General features: G+C 38.2%; 1 protein-coding gene across 2 annotated transcripts in view; it reads left to right on the top strand.

The window, feature by feature from the left end:
• Positions 1–19,922, top strand: part of FHIP2A (FHF complex subunit HOOK interacting protein 2A) — a 31,887-nt gene that overhangs the window by 2,842 nt on the left and 9,123 nt on the right. The window contains exons 2-13 of one of the 2 annotated variants that reach the window (XM_057417248.1): positions 5,324–5,402; positions 7,349–7,518; positions 9,616–9,720; positions 10,069–10,191; positions 12,593–12,631; positions 14,262–14,555; positions 15,413–15,609; positions 16,710–16,824; positions 16,930–17,006; positions 17,247–17,439; positions 18,634–18,803; positions 19,653–19,796. In XM_057417248.1, the coding sequence (XP_057273231.1) occupies positions 5,324–5,402; positions 7,349–7,518; positions 9,616–9,720; positions 10,069–10,191; positions 12,593–12,631; positions 14,262–14,555; positions 15,413–15,609; positions 16,710–16,824; positions 16,930–17,006; positions 17,247–17,439; positions 18,634–18,803; positions 19,653–19,796 (1,706 nt within the window). The remainder of the gene's footprint in view (positions 1–5,323; positions 5,403–7,348; positions 7,519–9,615; positions 9,721–10,068; positions 10,192–12,592; positions 12,632–14,261; positions 14,556–15,412; positions 15,610–16,709; positions 16,825–16,929; positions 17,007–17,246; positions 17,440–18,633; positions 18,804–19,652; positions 19,797–19,922) is intronic. The other variant, XM_057417249.1, reaches the window with a different exon arrangement.

Below are 19,922 nucleotides of genomic sequence, written 5' to 3'. Positions count from 1 at the left end.
ACAGGACTATAATGAAGCAAACAGAAAGGACCATTTGCTTTTCAGTAAGAGTTCTCTTACCTTGAATAACTCAAAACTTTCAGCCTTTTCTGCCTAAAATGCCCAAGAGTGTGAAATCATATTCCCATTTTCACTACAACTGAATCCTAATTTTTGCCACCTCTTTTCCTGTGTCAGTCCTGCCAGTATTTTAGATACTTTTACCCTTTTGGGAATTCTCTGCAACATCCAGATGAGCAAGCACTCTGTCAGGTATCGTCCTGACAGAGGCATCCTGAATGTGGGTAGTGTGAGAATGGTGGAGGGAACTGCTGTCTTTGTTCTGTTACCTTACTTCAGGGCAGAATAGAATAGAAATGTTGTTGCTGTGGGGGGTTAATATTAATGAATCTGTGACAGTTTATATATGGCTTGTCCCCAAGATGTTTTTTCTTTGCTATGCATTTCTAGTATACTTTTATCCCAGATGTATTCCAGAGTGCTACATTGTCAGCAACCTACAAAATGTAGTGTATACTAACAAAGCACCAAGTTAGACTTGCTATTTCTCTTATCTTGTACTCTTCACTCATGTTTCCCTAGACAAAACGGCTCTTCTGTAGAGCGGTCACTCAGTGTTCAAAGGACTTTTGTCTCTGATTTGGGCTTTCAGGAGATGTTTTGTCTTAACAGTCAACTCAGATGGTTTTATGCTGTGTACCTTGAGCAGGAAAAGTGATTTTGGTTGCTTCGAACTTTGCAATTTGCTGTCAAACAAGATTGTATCACTCTTGGGACTGGGGAATGAATTTAGATTTTAGTGCCTGCTGCACATTTTTGGGACCACTCTCTACCAGCCTATTGTTTCACTGTGTCTCTTACACTGGCATTTTAATATGCTTTTTAGTAGCACATTTTCTGTCCGTATTTTGAGGCAAAACTGAAAGAAACTGAGTCACTTGCTACAGGTACAGCTCCAAAATCATTAACTGCATAACTACTCAGAACAATGCTTCTTTTTGAACCCACTTTATTTGATGTAATGACCTCACATTACCGATTGTTTTAACAAATTCTGATGACAAAATCTAATGCATGGCTCGCAAGTGTGTGCAGTCTTAATTTTATATGCAAAACCAGCGATCATTATAAGCTCTGTGCATTCATCAACTGAATAAATAACGTAAACCTTCAAGCATTAGTCCTTTTTCAGATTTTCCATCAGGGTAGACATTCATGCTAGTAAAGTAGTAAGATAAGTGACTACTGTAGTTTTCCTTGTTTCAGTTAGGGGATTGTGAATGCAGTTCCCCTTGATTTCTCTTTGACCCAGTTTCTGCTTTCATTTTCACTCTGGCATCTGACCAGACTGTACCTGTTATTCTTTTACACAGCATTTTCTTTACTTGGCCAAAAGATACTAAGGGATATCACCAGCTTCTGTTGTCTCCATTCGTTTCAGTATTGAGTTGCACTTCTGAAAAGCATACATGGAGCATATGAAAATGATTTTTACATGCACGAAAGAATTGCTGTTAAGCAGTAAATATGTATAGGTTTCTTTGCTCTTGACGTTATTTTTTCCCTGCCTAAACACAAATTCTGTATACTTTTGAAAACGATGTGGAATTGTATTTTGGACAGATTTTATAACAAGCAGGCTACAGTCCTGGTCAAAGAGCTGTAGTTCTCCTGAGAACAGCACTTTTCCTGGAAGGAGTGGGGTTTGATTCTTAATAATGTATTGTCACCAGAATGATAAAGCAGCATGTGTTAAGTTTAGCTTCTAAATGAAAACACTCACTCGTTCACTCCCAGGAAGCTCAACTGCTAGATTTGGGGACCAGATGGAAGAGCTAATCAGTGTCTGCTCAAATGGGCTGGTTTTCAGTAGTGTTCAGTGGGGTTTGTCTATTTGATATACAACACCTACACTTCCATCTTTAAGATCTTAAGTTTTTTTCCCCTGAGGAGGAGAACTTCACTTTGAGATGAGGAATCAATAGTTCAGAATTAGTAAGAATATAGAATCAAGGGAATCATAGAATGGTTTGGGTTAGAAGGGACCTTAAAGATCACATAGTTCCAGCCCCTGCTACAGGCAGGGACACCTTCCAGTAGACCAGGTAATGTATGTATTTACATCAAAATTGATTAATAAAACTGAGAAACAACTGCACTTTTAAGGTAACTCCTTCAAATTAGACAAATAGCAGGAATCAATAGCCTCAGCAGTGGATTTTGGTTTGCTTCAGAATCCTCAGAAAGACATATGTATTTTTACAAAAGAGTGGTTCTTCAGATTGGCAGCTGTAAATTGTATTTCATCTCAGCTGGTAACTAATAATTCATCCTAAAATAGAAACTACAGCTTCATCCTAGAATTACCTGCCCTAGTAGGGTTAAAGCACGTCAACCAAGTGTTTACGCTTACATTTTTCTAATGCTTTCCAGTGCTGGGCTTTGTTTGTCTATAAGCTCCTATCGTAGTCTTGGCCTTTACCCTGATTTTGTGTTTGAATTACTAATTCAAGAGGATCGGGGGAGGGTGGGTTCATTTTTTTGTCGGTAAAACACTTATGTCAGATTAATACATAGCATTGCTGCAGTTATATTTCCGTTACATATTACCTGGAATAGCTGTGCTGTAAAAAGCAGATTTATACTAGGTCTGTCTGCAGTGGGAAGAGGAATTTAAGGGTGAAGGTTATTTTAGCTGGACAAGTAAAGAAAGTGAACAAGTAAAAGGTAAAGAAAACAGTGTTTTTCTACATGGTTAGGAGTCGCTAAGTCTGGTAGCCCAATGCCATATCACTAGGTCCAGTTGGTGGCAATATATATCATATATTGCCAATCTATCATATATTGCCAATCATATATTCCCAATAGGCATGCAGGTACACATGCACACCCATGCTAATGATGTCTCTAATATCTGTCTTGAAGTCCTTGATCAGAGAAGACCCTGTGAAGTCACTGAGTGTTTTAATTAAAGAGGGCAAGACCTGTCTGTGAATTAGGTTTTCACCTCTGAGAGGAGTCCCTGGAGGCATTTGTTGGGAGGGAGATTGTCTGTATCCACTGTTCTCTCCTGCAGTGGCTAAATTATTGACAGTGCTGAGAAGTAAAATCCTTTTCCTGGCACCGCTCAGAGCCACTAAATTCCATCTTGAGGCAGATGAGGCTAGACGAAGTGGAGAGGAAAATCACATCAGTCAAGTAATGTTATCTATCATGTGTTACTTCGGAAATAGAGTTGCCTGAAAGTCCTGGTATTCCTAAAAAGTGGTTTCTCTGCTATTCATCAGCCAGAGTGGAGTTTTTGGTGTAGTTTTATTACAGAAATCTGCAAAATGATCGTTACATTGCTTGAAATACTCATCTACAGCAGCGTGACATACGAAGCATGACACAAAATATCATATTCTCAGTCTTCAGTTTGTTGAGTTATTCTTGTGAATTTCAATAGCTTTGTAAAATTCATTGTAAAACAGACTAGTTTTGTGCAGTGTATGCTATCCTGATGCATACTCTGTGGTAGCTGGGTGCGCTAAATTGGTGTTTTCAGTGCCCAGCTGTGGAAGTATGGAAGATGCATGAGTCCACAGACTGTCAGGGAATGGATAAGCAATGTCCATTTGATCTCCTTGTTTGTAAGGGCACATTTCCACACAGGATGCAGGTGTAGTTTAGTTACCAAGCACCACTGCTTCTTTAAAGTCTTGCATTTCAAAGTCCTGTGTGCAAAAGGTCATTAACAATTAGCATTCTACTGTCTTATCTTCCAGGGCTTGCTGTTCCTATACTGGGCTTTATGACTTTCCCAAGATAAATTTAAGTGTCATTCAATTTAAGGAAAAGACTGATGTGGAAAACTTCCAAAATACAGCACTACCCAGTGAAGAGTATACAGATGCCTGAGCCCCGTGCTTCTGTTTGTCTGAGAACTAAGGCAGCTCAGTACTTTTTAGGCACTATGAGGAGACACTAGAGGAATTCATAGTTATTAATAATCTCAAGTGTGGTAGCTGTAACTTCTGGGGGGAAACTTTTTCACTGTGAGGGTAACTGAGCTCTGCACAGGTTCCCAGAGAGCTTGCAGGATTTCAATTTGTTGAGATATTCAAAAGCTGTCTGGGCATGGTCTTGAGCAACTGGTTCTAGGTGAGGCTGCTTCAACAGGGGGTTGACCAAGATGACCTCTAGAGCTCCCTTCCAACCTCAGCCACTCTGTGACTCTGTGGAGGACTGAACGCCATAGCTTGTCAGGCTGGTTCAACTCCTTATCCTTCTAGAATGGACACACCAACTTACGCATGGGGTTCTTTCTGCTTGCCCATAGGTCTCATTGTTGCCTCATGTCAAGTGATAATCCTTTATTTTAGTATTGCCTATGAAAAAATTGCTTGAAGGTAACAAATAAGCCTCAAGCGAGTAGGGTTAAGCCTCGGTAACAACAGACCTTCACATGATCTGTAGCGTGGGGTGGGTTTTCCTTCCAGGATTCCTGATTTTACCAGCTGTGAACATTTTATACTGTGGTCGCAAATTCACTGTTTGCCTCAGCTTTGGAGAACAGAGTGGTTAGATGATCATGGTCGTGGGGTAGTAGTGCCTGTGGCGTAATGAGCCGCAGTTGCACCCAGTTCTCGAGCTTGGTAAGGAAGGAGCAGTACTGATGCTGACTGGGTGGGAGGCCGTGTTTTGTGTTATTCCTGGATGTCAGTCACACCCAACTGGCCGTTCCAGATTCATCCAGAAAAGAAGAAATTTCCTTTTCTGTCAGAAATTAAATAAGAAACGTATTTGTTAAAAAAACCCACAAGCTCTGGGGATGGGCCTGGTAAATAGTTGTGGTTAACAGGGAAAAAAAGCATGTTAAAACTCTATGAAGCAGCTAATTGGTATTTTTAAGGGAGCACAGGGAAATAGGAGAACAGAGCATACAGAAAAGGAAGATGGCATCAAAAGCAAATGTAAAAGAATATGATTTTTTTCCTTACAGGACAAAACCCTGCAATGTAAACAATTCACACCTACATTTCTAGTGGTGTTTTACTGCATGAGCAATTGCTTTTGTTGCTTCAGATAGATTGTCCAGTCATAGAGACATCACAGATTATTACTGATGTTCACAAGCTAGGCAGTATGACATGGGCCTCATGCCATGAATAATGTATATAATCCTTGTTAAAGGCAGAAGAGCAGAGAGAAAAAATTATAGCACTAGTCTGCAGCAGTTTGCTTACAAGTATAAGATAAAATTCAATTTAATCTCTGAGGATGTATGTTTATTTCATTCCTAACTGGTTTTTGTTTGTTCTTTGTTCTTTTTTCCCCATAGCTCGCACCTTCCCTTCCATTACAAGAGGATTTTGTTTACCACTGGAAAGCAATCACCCATTACTACATAGAGACATCAGGTAAAAGAAAACATCCTGGTTTTGTCTCTTTATTGGGAAAAATATAAGTCCCAATTTCTGTGTTGTTGAAAAGATTAAGTGATACTAAAATGAGGCATGTCTTTTATCAAAATACCACCACCACCAACAACTAGTAATTAAAAATATTGTGTACCTCCATTCATGCCTTAAAAATGAGGCATGAAAAATGATAGAGGGAAGGTCTTCTTTCCTGAGTACCATGTAGAGAACTGTACCTTTCCACGCCTGATCCAATTTCTGTCTTCATGTATTCTGTTTAATCTAAACAGACAGCTACAGAAATGTAGTCCCTGCTGTTAACCTTTTTATTGCTCTGCATCAGGGATTTTCTTTTTTTTTTCCCCAAGATTTTAACAAAAGTGATTTTGTGGTCATAGATTTTAGAAGATTTAGATAAATTCTGAGTGCTCAGTATTAGGTCTTTTTTCTTCAGTGTCTCGTCTTCGTGAAAGGTATTTTGATAACATAGCTCTGAAAAGTGAATTTGTGAGCAGATTTAGAACACGTTCTGTTAGAATTTACCCAGATCTTACTCTGCTCTTCTAAAAAACCCAGTGGGTATTCAGATGAAATATGGCTGTACATGCTTTATCTTAAACTTTGCCCTGATTTCCTGCAACAGTATGCAACATCTAAATGTTAAATGTTTGGTTCTAGTTATTACACTGTTAAGATGAATGTTACCATGCTTTCCTCAAGCTTATTAGTTCTGTATTTCTGCTAGAGTAGCTATTGAATCTGCATTTGTGGGACTGTTTGTAGGACTGGTGATCTTGTTTATGTCAGTATTTACTCTTAGAAGCTGAAACTTGACCCTTGGTTGTAAATACCCATCTTTCGGAACACTATGTGATGTCCCCTAAGGTAGAAATGACAGGATGGTAAGGGAAAACTGATACTTGTGATTACATAGTGCGAAGTAAAGGCTAACCTCTCTCTCCCACACTTTCAGAAGTCTTGTGAAAAACAAGTTGCCATTCAGTGGATGTATTTTTGTCCTCTGCAATTGGAGCAGAATTATGCCTAGGACAGTCAAGCAAAATACTGTAGGCTAACTGGAAGTTGTGGTAGAGATCACAATCACACTGACACGGCTGTTTTCCTTTCTGATCTTGTTGCTATTTGCATGCAAGTGGCAGTTATTTTTAGGTTATTGCATAAGAAGTAGTAACCATTTCCCTTGTAGGATAGTTGTTCAAGTAGAACTGAGCTGAAAAAAATACATAGGAAAATCTCCATGGGTGCGTGTGCTTTGCAACATGTTAGTGCCAGCTCCCACTGCCAGGAGCATAAATCCACAGCAGTTTCATGACTTTACCATGGTAATATCAGTCATACTCATTCCTTCATAAAAGTTTGACAGAATGCTGCTTTAATGCAGAAAGTATAAAAGACAATTTTAAAAGTAAAGAATAAATAGCACAGAGTTTGGTTTCCTTTGTTGTTATCATTAGAAAAACCATTTATTTAATTACATAGTTTGTAAAGGAAGTGGTCAGCTGCAAATTATCTGGTGTTGGAGGCTGTTTATAGATTTCAGAATACTACGTGAAGAGGCAGAGAGGAAGTTACCAAGACAAGGGTGGATATTAACCAGAAGATTGAGAGTAGAACCTTTCTCTCCCTAAGTTTGGTTTCTGACTATGAAAATTTTCCTTTTTAACTGTGTAATTAATGCATGTTTTGAAATGCGGCATTTCATCTTCTCCCCATTGCAAGGTTAGATATCTGCCTAATGAGTGTTCCAGTTTACATTTCCTGATACGGTTCTGAAACTTGAACGTAAGACATGTTTAAAAACTTGCATACTCTATAGAAGATTCTTTAATGAGTGGTCATGTTTTTAAATCTTACATTTGGAAGTGAACTTGAGAAAAGTGAGGACAATACTTTAATCATTCTTATTGCTGATCTCTTCTATTTAGATGACAAAGCTCCTGTGACTGATACCAACATTCCTTCTCACTTGGAACAGATGTTGGATATTCTAGTTCAAGAAGAAAATGAGAGGGAATCGGGTGAAACAGGACCATGTATGGAATATTTGCTACATCACAAGATTTTGGAGACTCTGTACACATTAGGAAAAGCTGATGTATGTATTTCTCAGCAGAGCACTTTATTTTTTTGTATGGGCTCCTAATTGTGATGGAGACTGAAGTTCTACAGTAGGTGGTAGTGTGGGACACTGAACTATAGCAAATAGTTGTTTGCTTGTGTTACCAACATATTATGAATAACTGTCTTTTACAAGTATGATCAAAGTGAGCCAACGAAAGAAATGCTGACCAAGGCAGAACTCTGAGATTTGTTACTCACCACTCATAATATTGACTGTGAAGCTAGAAGCAGGACAAGCATATTTGTTCAGTCTAGTATTTTTCTGGCTCTACAACAGAGTATTTTCCCTCTCTGTCCTTTGTTAAGTGCTGGGAAATTCTTGGGTGAAAAGCACTGTATTAAATACAGACTTTGTTTCATTTTTTGGAATGTGGTAAGTTATTGCTCAGAAAGACTTCCATGTCAGAAAGCATTAATTTAAGCTGATTCCCAGACAGCTTTCACATCCAATTCTTTGGTATGAATGCAGCCCTTGGCAGTGTTGTTTGGTTCTTCTCATGTCTGCTTTGTGGCACATGTGAAATTAGTGTCATGGATTTGGTGCATTCTTGTTGCTGTCTTTCTTGGCAGACTTAATGAGCTGAAATGTATGGGGTTGAATGGATCATGGAATGAATTAACATAGCAGCCCTTGTGCTAGAAGTGTATCATGATGCAGATGCAGTTAGGAAAGTGTGGTGTACCCTGATCCAAGGATAACTGGAGCTCTCCATGGTTTCATCATCAGTCAGTCTTTTACACATTGTCATGGGTTCTTAATCTACTAGATTTTACATATGTAGCCATGTAGGGTACTAGCTGTCTGAGCCTGGAATGTTCCTTGCTCTGCAAGGACCAGAGCTGTTCCTACATCAGCTGTCCTACAATCAGACTAAGATATATTGAAAATACTTGCTCTGAAATACAGCTCATTCAGTAATCTATAAATTTTGTCAAGAAACCAAGATGAAATGGTGACATATGTGAAGTGGGTAATTAGTAGTATGTTTCTAAGAGTTGAGAGAAGTCATTTTGCACTCACGCAAACACGCCTGTACAAGCAATTCTTCTGCAGCCTGTCTTTATGCTTGCCACTTGTGAGTTGATACATCTGAAGTAAACACACAGTTCAGTGCTTGCAAGATGTTGCAAAGATCTGTTGCAAAAAGAGTAATATCCTTTCACAGCAATCACTTAGACTTACTACATTATTGTAGATGCACCCTGACAGTCCATTTTCAATGGATTGCTTGATAACTCAGTGATAATTTGGGATTAATAATTTAGGGATAATTACTTTGGGAGGAGAACCAGGTTAGGCAGTTGTCCTCCTGGCTGTTGCCACTCATGCTCTATTCCCAGTCAATCTGATAAGAGAAATTATGTGGGTTAAAATTAACCTATGGAATAACAGCATTTATTGACATGGTAGGACATAGAGTCAGGTGGGATCTAGCTAAAACAAAGGACCGCAAGCCATCAGATGTCATGGAGATGTGAAAATACACTCATGTGACGTGGTGCATGAGGGACAGGAGAACAGGGGTCTGGATGTTCCACAGATACTTGTGATTTGTATTCTGCTGAATATCGGGGAAAACAACAGCTTTCTCTTGTCCTGGAACATCTGTTTGTAAACACTTTTATCTGTCTAAGGTTAATTGCTCATGAATTCAAAATATATTTTGTAGACATTAAGGTGTTTATCATCATTTATTTGTACGTACTGACTCACTGAATTGCTGGGGTTTGCAGCACAGTACCATAAAATTAGACAGCTGACACGTAGCCAATTAATTTCCCCTTATCATTGTATTGGTGGGGAATATTTCATGTAAAGATTGGTGGAAGTCTGCACTGCAGCAATTAACTGAAATTATGAATAAATTGAAAAAGGAAACAGTAATGAAATGCAACATTTTTTGTTGTTCTCCGTTAATGTCGATAAAAGGAATGTGCTAACAGATGATGGTATTTTAAAAATGCTTTGGGATGAATTATTGCTGTTTCATTAGCCATTTTGGGTGACAAATTTGCATCTTGTTTCTCTCCATGGTTGTTATATTGTTGTTGTTCATCTGGTTTCTTTCAGTGCCCTCCAGGAATGAAACAGCAAGTTTTGGCTTTTTATACAAAACTTCTTGGAAGAATACGGCAACCTCTTCTTCCCCACATAAATGTGCACAGGCCAGTGCAGGTACTGTTCAAATTTGAAGTAGGTTATGTTGTAGAATGACAAGTTTCTCTTATTCTGCTGTAGCTAATGAGCTCTTTAATACATCCACTGTCAAGTAAGTTAAAGAAACTGCTCAAGTGCAATATCAGTTTAATGTATTGATGATTGCAGCCTTGAACTGCAACTGCATTGCAAGTCAAAAGTAATAAAGAAGTCGTGTTCACAGCACTCTAAACCTAGAGCAAATGTTTAAGTCAATAACCCTACATCACTGTAGTATGTGTATAGAAAAAGAACTCAGTCCATCATTCCTAGAAAAAAGCTATAATTTCCTCTCTGTCTTAATGTTTGCTTTTCTTTCTGTGACAGAAATTAATCAGGCTGTGTGGTGAAGTTCTGGCAACACCAACAGAAAATGAAGAAATTCAGTTTCTCTGTATAGTATGTGCAAAGCTGAAACAGGATCCATACCTGGTCAACTTCTTCCTTGAGGTGAGTAAACCAAATCAAAAGTTTCTAGGTGTATTTACTGTGTCACAGACAGAATCTAATGGAGAAGTGAAGGTATCACATTGTGCTTCTTAGATTTGTTTTTATTCACTCTGTAATTTTTTTCCTGTGATATTAGAAGTTTGTTTGTTTGTTTTTTTTACTTCCAGAGACTTGATACATCCGATTATTTTTTACTAGAATTTCATTCAGGGCTTACAAATACACCTGCCTGAGGTCCTTACTCTTTGTAGTGAAAGTATCTTTAGAGTAGGGACATAGATTATAATGTAGATCACTGTGTGAGGGCGACAGTGGATTGCTGATGTTGTTTTGTCTTCAGCCCAGCAAAGACTAAAGGACAGATTGCATGGGGCATTGACACCTTGCAAGTTGCTAAGTGCTCTGCAGGATCGGGCCCTTATTTGGTAGTGGCACATATGGTCTAGCTGCAGTGCCAGCTCACAATCTACAATATGACATTATTTTCTATCTGTAAGAAAGCCAAATATCTTTACTCCATTTTCAAACTTAACATGTGGCATGGGTGAAATCAGAGTGGGAGGAGAAAGAATTTCTAGACTTGCTTTCTGTTCACATTTAGAAGGAGCATATAAAAGTTTAATTTATAAAAGTCTGTTTAGAAATGCCTCCTGCTCCCACTTTGATGTTTGCTGTAGTGACACGGTACCTATTAAGCATATGATATATAGGTGAAAAGATGGATGTAGTGTCCTCCACAAATATTTTCAAGCTTTCTGCAAACAAGATCTGTAATAGTAAAGGCTGCTAAACTGCAAAGATACATTATTTTCCATTGAGTATATGAATATCGCTTACAAGTCAGTAGTAAAAAATCTATCTTGAGTTTATTTTTACCTTAATTAAATACAACCCTGATTGCCATTGTGTCCACTGTAGTTGTGCAAGCTGTAGAAATGGTGTAGGGATTGACAAGTTAGTGTTTAAACATTAGAAGCACTCAGAAGCAAAGTACTAGATGCAGAATAAGGTAGTACGTCCAAACCAGGATTACTTTTAATGTCATTTGTGCCCTTGAAATCAAACTTGAGAATCCCAGTCATAAGAACCACAAGTGTTTTGTCAGGCATTGGCATTCTTCCCCAAAGTAGCGAGATTGCATTATTCAAAATCAGACCTGAAAACCCAGATGATTCCAAATTTCAGAGATCTCTAGTTCCACAAAATGCTGGCTATAGAGTTCAGGCAAGCTGAAGAATATTTCTTGGAGCTCCTGTTTCCTTCCTAACGTTATTCTAAATGTCAGAGGCTAAGGAGTATGCCTTCATGACTTCTGACAGTTGTTTCCGCATAAGGTATTTGGGTGCAGAATTGTTCTTTATTAGAACAGAATATTCTGTTCACGTCTATGCCTCTTAGAGGTGCTGTTGTTGTGACTTGATAGCTACTTCTCACCTTCAAATGCGTGAAGGGGTAAATATATAGAATTCTCTGTGGCATTTATCTCTAAAATCAGAAAAATTAGAAACTGAAATGCAGATACATCTCTGCAAAGCAGTCTGTTTGTATCTGTTAGTTTTGCTTCCTTCTTTGCCTAATCAGTTTCTTATTTTATGTATTTATTTATGAACGTAAAAAAATGAATGTGTATAAACCCAGGATTTTCTTTGTGCGATTCCATAAGAAATAGTTTGCTGACAGAATGCTGTTTGTATTTAGAAAAATCTTTCATTTCTTATTGCTTAAAGCTGTATGGCATAACTGTATCTCTTGGGCAAGTTACTTCTGTTGTGGAAATAAGAACTGGTTTTAAACCTTTAAAATCCATATACTAATTCTATTTAAACTGAATTTTCCTTGTTCTTGTGTAGAGAGAAAGGACATACACGGGAACATTTATCACCTCTATCTCAGTCATTTTATGCTAAACTTGTTGCCTCATGTTTTTCCTTGTTCGTTTATTCCTTAGTTGCCCCATCTTATCATTCCTTACATGAGATACTCCTTGCAACTGATTGTTTTGTGATTATCTGTGCTTCAATTTCTGCTCTTGAGACCTTAAACAAGTTCTGTTACAAGGTGTGTTAAAAGGTTCTACCTTCATATAAAATGAACACTAGTTTCACTATTCACCTCTACTTTCATCACTACAAATTGCCAGCTTTATATTCCTCACTGTGAATTAAGTGGAGATTCTCATTAGCTGTGATATCACTTGATTTTTCACAGAATTCTTTTTAAATCTATTTGAACTTATCCATTGCATCATCTGCCACAGATGTTGAAATTGTACTAGTTGCATATCATGAAAAAGTAGAAATGTGTTTATATATTGTTTGCTCTGTGTTGATGTTGAATTCAGTTAGAGGGGTACTTGTCTAGAAAGCTTTGAATATATGTTTTATGTAACCTTTTCTATTAGGTCATTCAGGATCCTGTTTTGCACCTTTACAAGAGGCAGGTGAGCAGCTAAGCTGCAGAATTGCATGATTAGACAATAGGAAGCTTAAATACACATGAAAACTCTGCCTATGTGTTGTCCAATGTACAGAGTGCTTTGTGTTACCTGCCAATGTAAAAGTAATGAGCTGTGGAGGGATATTTATGCAGTTACATGTGTTAGGTGTTCTCATTGATGCCTTAGCTAAACTAAAGCCTTTCAAATGACAGAAGAGTCCAGACATGAGGTATTGGACCAGTGTAAGATAAGTATTTTATAAATGCATTTCCAGCCTTTAGTTTTGCTTTATGTGCAAGGCTCATCATTGTGATTCAGATATTCCTGTGTATTGCTAAAATATACGGGAGCATACTGGAAGACTTTAGAAGATTTAGGGATAGACAGACTTGATTCACAGACACATTTGGGTTGCTTTGCAGCCTTGTGCATTTCACACTGTAAAAAAAAAAAGCATGTGTTGAAGGAGTAATTTTTCTACTGTACTCAAAAATCATACTTATTTTATAGCATGCAGTGTGCTGCTCTTACCACCATGTTGCCTCTCCAGGGAGTTGGTTATATGAGTGTATCACAACATTCAATACAAATTCTCCACAGTGAATGCACATCAATTCAGCAAGCATGCAGAGCAGCTCTCAAGTTTGCTGCCTGAGACTGGCATGTAGTTAGTCCCTGCTGGTTTGTATGCACTAAACGCCATTAACCCCAAATGGTTACTCTTTTAAATTATTAATGCTTGAGATATATTTGTCATGATTTTGGTGTTATCATAGAGAAGGGGAGCCATTTGGATTTATAGTCTCACTACTGTACTCACTTGAAAAATTGTCTTGTGCTGAAGTCTAATTTATGGTTCTAATAAAGTATTACTCACCTGTGCTTATGCCAGAAGGACACTGAATTCTTGCCTTGCAGTGTGTTTCTTCGTGGTATCACAGAGCACAAATTTAAATGTCTTCTTATGGGCTGGAGACAGATTTATGGGAAGATGGGTTGCTTTCTTCCAGGCTAAGTAGGGATGCTTTGTAGCTTCCAGGAAGGGTCTGTGATCTGTTATAGAATCCAGTGTTAACTTCCAGTATCTTCTCTCCTTCAATCTACTCAGCATTTTCTTCGTAAGAAACACAACTTGAGAGTAGTCTGCAATGATAAAAGACCTTTATTTCCCTTTCTTGTTGAAGATAAAATCTCAAGAAGTTTAGAATTAGTTTAATTCTATGACTCTAACTGGAAATAGTGTTTCAGCCATCAGATAAATTCACCTAGAAAGGGATATTTTATAGTATGTGCTGAGGTCTAAAGGTGCAATCATAAGGTAAATAAAAACTTCTATCAAATCAAGTGAATGCCTTCAGTGGTGGAGAGAAAAAGATGCCATCTCTTTGTAAATGGCCTATTAAGCCCTGAAGCAGAATAGTACAGGCCTTAGGAGAAATTTAAGAAGATTGAAAAATGGTTTAGGTTTAAAAACTCCCATGCACCCACAACCCACTATATTCTACATGGTTACTGTATCCAGCCTTGTAGAGAAGTGTTTCAAATGCTGATGTTAAAAAATTGCTTTTAGTAAAGTTCTGTTTCAGGATGAACAGTAATTTCAACTGTGTAATTCCAAACAAATGCTTTGCAGAGTAAGTTGAAAGGAATGGCTTCCAAAGGATCAGCAGATGTAATCACAGAGGACATGATAAGAGGACAAGACTCTCTGACAGCAGACATGGGACAGCCCGTTCAGCCTGAAGAAATGCCCAGTGCTGCTGGTGTGGAGCAAATGGAGAAGGAAGATGATCTCCCACAACAGGCAGATGAGCTCTCTTTCAGTCTGGATGAACTAAATGTCGCATCATCACCCGGGTCTTCTACTGTTGGTCCAAGTCAAGACTATAATTTAGTGAATTCTCTACTAAACCTCACTAAAAGTCCCGTGAGTTGTTTGGGTTTTGTTCTATTTAATGTGGTAAATCGAAGTAGTTCAGATGCTGTGTGAAGTGGGCGGGGGGGGTGAATATACATGTATGCACACACTGTATTTTAAATACAAAAAGTAAAACAGGATTTGTTTTGCAGGCAGTTGTAAATTAGCAATTTTCTTTGCCAATTCAGATCTAAGTAAAAATACTATTTTTAGAAAGTAATACTAAAGTTTATTAATAGTAATACATGTTTTGAGCAATTTGCATAGAATGCTGCATGTTTCACAAACAAGCTACATAGGAGGATCGTTAGGTTAAATATACCACAAAAGAGTACTTAAAAAACTACTTGGAACTGTACTGTCCTAACACACACTTTTTATAAAGGCACTGGGCTATTTCTAGAGGTTTCATTTCTTTAAAGAAAACTGCTGTATGTCTTACCCAGCCCCGTCCTCGAATTCATACTCAGATTCCTTCAGAAAACTTAGAAGTGCATTGGGTAAGCCTGTAATTGCCACAGCAGCATTAACAGCAGGAGACCAAATCTACTGCTGTACGTCATTATTGTTAACTGGGAGTTTACATTGTGTAATATCTTGGTATTAAGCTGACCTACAGCACTAGTTCTGTCAACCTGGTGGTTGCAGTTGCATTCTTAGTATTTGATGTGGATTTAGGAGAAATTCTTTATTTTGTGCCATCCAAATCCACTAGAACTAAGTTTCAGTGACTGAAGAGGCAACAAAAATAAATGCATTCACTCACTGCTTGGGGAACGGAGAGGGTTTATTTGGGGATGTTTGCTTCTTGATTTCAAGTGAGCTTCATTCACCCTCTGATTAATTCTTCCATGCCCTTCTGCCAGGATGGCCGGATAGCAGTAAAGGCCTGTGAGGGCCTCATGCTTTTGGTGAGTCTGCCAGAACCAGCAGCTGCCAAGTGCCTGACTCAAAGCAGTTGTTTATGTGAACTGTTGACAGACAGGCTGGCCACCCTCTACAAAGCCCTGCCTCAGTCGCTGGATCCCTTAGACATTGAGACAGTGGAGGCAATTAACTGGGGGTAAGAATTTTATTTTTGTGAATTTATGCCCCTCCCTGAAACTAGTTTTCTATAGGTAAATAAGCTGTATAAAATATTCACCCCCACATGCTAAAGTCTCAAGAGAAAGCTGAGATACCAGCTGCAGCATAGCAGTATGACTTTGGGTGTCCAGTGTACACTTGATTCTAACATGGGGCCAGGTTTGCCTGCCAGTCCCTTGCAGAGATTCCTCATGGGGGCAAGTTTTTCCACTGGACTACATTAGTGGTAGTGTAGGTGTAGTATCAGGTACAGAGTATTGTCTTGTTCGGGTGTCAAGGATTTAGGAAGCAAACTTTTCACTGTGCACAGCACTGTAAGCTGCTGCAGGAGGAAGGGTGTATTTGATAACAGGCTATTGTTGCAAAATATTTGCAGTAAAAAAAGAAGGAAAGTGTTACTGCATAACTCATCAGCATGAAGCAGAAGATAAAGGCCTGTTATCCTAATTGTGCTTGCTTGTTAGATTCTCAAAACATTCCTTTTCCCCACTCTGCCTTCATTATTATGAATTGCTCGTGATCTGTTAGTACTGAGACAAAAAGTAGGTATTTGGGAAACCAAGCCAAAATTTCTGGTAGTTGGAGTTTGAAGTTATAAGGGAAAAAAAAAACCAAACTTTATCGGAGTTTACCAAAGAAAATGATGAATTTGTTATTCCTTAGAGCCTTTAAATTGAGATGTGTTCAGGCATGCCCTGTGTGCTTTTGGTGGACTTGCTTGAGGTTGCCTAGAGAGCAGGGAAGAGCAATTGCCTTAATTTTATGGTTCTCTGACTAAAGGAGTTATTGATTCAGTTTCTGTAGTCTGTGTTTCCAGTAAGAACAGACTAAGTGATCAGTTTCCCTTCTGATGCAAGAAATAACGTAACCACAGTTCTGCTGCTGTGTGTACTATGTACCCTTTAGCGTGCTACTGAATGATAGACAGCACTGCCAGATAAGTAGACTGTCAGACAAGCCATGTTAATGTTCACTTCATTGCAATAGATCATTATTCTGTTAAGTTCAATAAGAATGAAGTCCAAGATTCTTCAGTTACTTGTAGACTAAATAAGTATTTTACCCTGTGTTCTCTAGTTTGGATTCCTATAGCCACAAAGAAGATGCATCTGCTTTTCCAGGGAAAAGAGCGTTGATTTCATTTCTTTCATGGTTTGACTACTGTGATCAACTCATCAAAGAAGCACAAAAGGTTTGAAATGTTTACCGATGATACAAATACATTCAGCAAATAAGTAGTCCCAGTTGTTTCTGAGCTTTTGAGTTTGAGACATACCATTTTGTACTTTCGTTTCAGACTGCTGCTGTTGCTATGGCAAAAGCTGTGCGGGAACGATTTTTCATTGATGTTATGGAACCCCAGCTGATGCAAACGTGAGTAGCATCCTGCAAGACACAGCAGAACAGGATCTGAATCAAGCTGATTTTTTTCAGCTGAAATCTACTGCATAGATTGATAGAATCACAGAATGGTTTGGGTTGGAAGAGACCTTAAAGCTCATCCAGTTCCAGCCCCCTGCCATGGGTAGGGACACCTTCCACTAGAGCAGGTTGCTCCAAGCCCTGTCCAACCTGGCCTTGATATATCTGACATGAAATTTTTTGTTCAAACAGGTCAGAGATCGGAATCCTCACATCAACTGCACTATTGCATCGAATTGTTCGTCAAGTGACTTCAGATGTCCTGCTGCAGGAAACAGTTTATTTTATACTTGGAGAACACAGAGAGCCAGAAACTTTGACAGACATCAACAGACATCCGTTGCGACACAGGTTAATCGAACACTGTGATCATATATCTGACGAGGTGAGAAGTGGTAATGGTATCAGAATGTCTGCCAGCTAGTTCTGTCTTGTGTAGGGGCTATTAAAACACCACTGTGAGGACTTCTTATATTTGTGACAGCAAACTTGACAAGGAAAAGAGTTCTGACTGCCAGCCCTACAGATTCCCTTTAGAAAATGAAAGTCAAGCTGTTTCCTTCAGCTAGCACATTGTTCCCCTTAATAAAGATTCTTTGCTAAATTTGCTTGCTCCCTGTGTATATCTAGTTAGGCTTGCTCACATATAAGATAGGGCAAAATTGGTATCTGGAATTGCATTTTAATTATATGTTTTATCGCTGCTGTTTTCCATGTTGTGTCAATTCTGTCATGTCATCACATAAGCTATACTTAAAAACTTCATTTATATATAAAGTAAGTGTGGTCAGAATATACACAATGCCAGTTAAAAGATAATATTTAAGCACTTTACACAGAGTAAACATTATTAAAGTCATTTACTTCAGTAAAATCCCTCCTCAGGAGCTGCTCGATTCATTTTTAACATGGAGCAATCTTCATCCTCTACTTTTCAAATAAAAACCAAGCTTGCCTGAAAACAGATCTGTGCCTTCACATGCACCAGTTTTTCAGTATTTTTACCTGCTCACCCTGTCAGAACGAGTTATGTGTATAAATGAGCTGATCTTTGCCAAGCTAAGCACTCCAAAGCTCTCTTTGAAAACTGTCTCTGTATTGCTTAAAGTCAGTTTCCTTTTAAAAGCCTACATATATCCAAGTAAAAATCTTAGCCTGTATTTTTAGTCACAATATTCCACTATGACTTCAGTTTATTCTGCATATTTATTGCTAACTGTAAGTCCTGTTCTGTATTTCACTGGCACAGTGATCGTGGTCTTCCAGCATGGATTTGATTGTAATATGAAAAGTTAAGTTGTAAGTTCTGTGGATGTGCTTTGTATTGTTATATTGGCAGATTTTAGAACAGGTTTTGTTTTACTGGAAAAATGTACATCCACATACTGATTTTCAGATGTGTGTGAATTCATCCATGTTTATACCACATCCAGCATAACAATTTCCTCATTTTTCTTTGGATTTTTGCTTCTTTCCATAATGTAAATAAGTAATTGCAGTGTTCTAGAATGTACAAACCAGCAAAACATGTAAGGCAGTGGTGCATCAGTTTACTAAATTGTCACTTTTTGTGTTGCAGATCAGCATAATGACTTTACGAATGTTTGAGCACCTTTTGCAAAAACCCAGTGAGCACATTCTTTATAATTTGGTTCTGAGAAATTTAGAAGAAAGAAACTATATAGAATACAAGCCTTTTTGTCAAGAAGATAAAGACGTGGTAGAGAATGGACAGATTGCAGGAGCAGTGTAAGTTTCTTTTTTAAGGGAAGTTTTCACAACAGCTAACTTGGATCCTTATTTTTAGAACAAAGCAGTGGTAATTGAATGAAAAGTGGGTGTAGACAGCACTTCAAGTGCTCCATGTATTAACCCATATTCATAAAATGATGCAGAAATTATTGTATCAGCAACTTACGAAAGTTTTTAGAACAGTAACAGAAAAGAACTCTCCAGACAAAGGCTCTCAGAGGTCACCATATATCAATTTACTTATCCATTTACCTAGCTTAAGTCTGTGTATGTTTGTATTGGTTCCAATTAGACTTTTCTTGAAGTCAGTCACTTAGGTGTCTTGCTTACATGTATGTTCTGGAATCATTTTGATGGAAGAACTTTTCTGGGACACTTTACATAAAATGCTTTTAAATACCCTACATAACTCTTATAACTCCTTCTCTACTGATGGGGGGAATACTGGTTACACCCACCAGTTTAGGCATCTTAACTTAGATATTTCTGAGTAATCTAAAATAATTGATGATTTCCTGAAGTATAACTCTCTCACATGTAAAACACGTGGCTAAAGAGTGTAAGTGATTTCATGCACTGATTTTGTTTAAGTCAGAAATGTTTAATCTGTTGTTCAGATCAGGAATTTATGCTTATTGTTCAAAACAAAATGTTTGTTGGGTATTTGTAAGGGTTAGTGTTTCTGGATGTTAATTAGGTAAAAAGATGTGCCTATGATACTGTTCTGGAGAACACCCTAGTTGTTCAGAGAATTGGAATAGAATCATGCCTTTTGACCCAGAGGTTTTCCTGCCTGCCATAACATTCTATGAATGATAATGTTTTTTGTCTAATACAATCTCACAGAGACCTAGAGGAAGATCCGTTATTTACTGACCTGTCTCCAGATAACACATTGTCAACGCAGGAGTGGCTCAGTCCTTCTCCACCTGTCAGTCCAGAACATCAAAAAAATGATGGGAAGACTGAAGTTCATAAAATTGTAAATAGGTAAGAAACAGACACTTAAAGAACTCTCTGAATGTGTGGGTGTCTGCACACACTGTGCAAATTAAATGTACTCTGTAATGGATGTTATTCTCTGCCAGCTGGTAAAATGACTCCACAGAGGAAATT

Source organism: Pezoporus wallicus, unplaced genomic scaffold, assembly GCF_028554395.1.
Source record: "Pezoporus wallicus isolate ANWC-B61680 ecotype Strahan unplaced genomic scaffold, APGP_CSIRO_Pwel_v1 contig_8188, whole genome shotgun sequence".
NCBI lineage: Eukaryota > Metazoa > Chordata > Aves > Psittaciformes > Psittacidae > Pezoporus > Pezoporus wallicus.
This window is presented reverse-complemented; position numbering and strand designations above follow the sequence as displayed.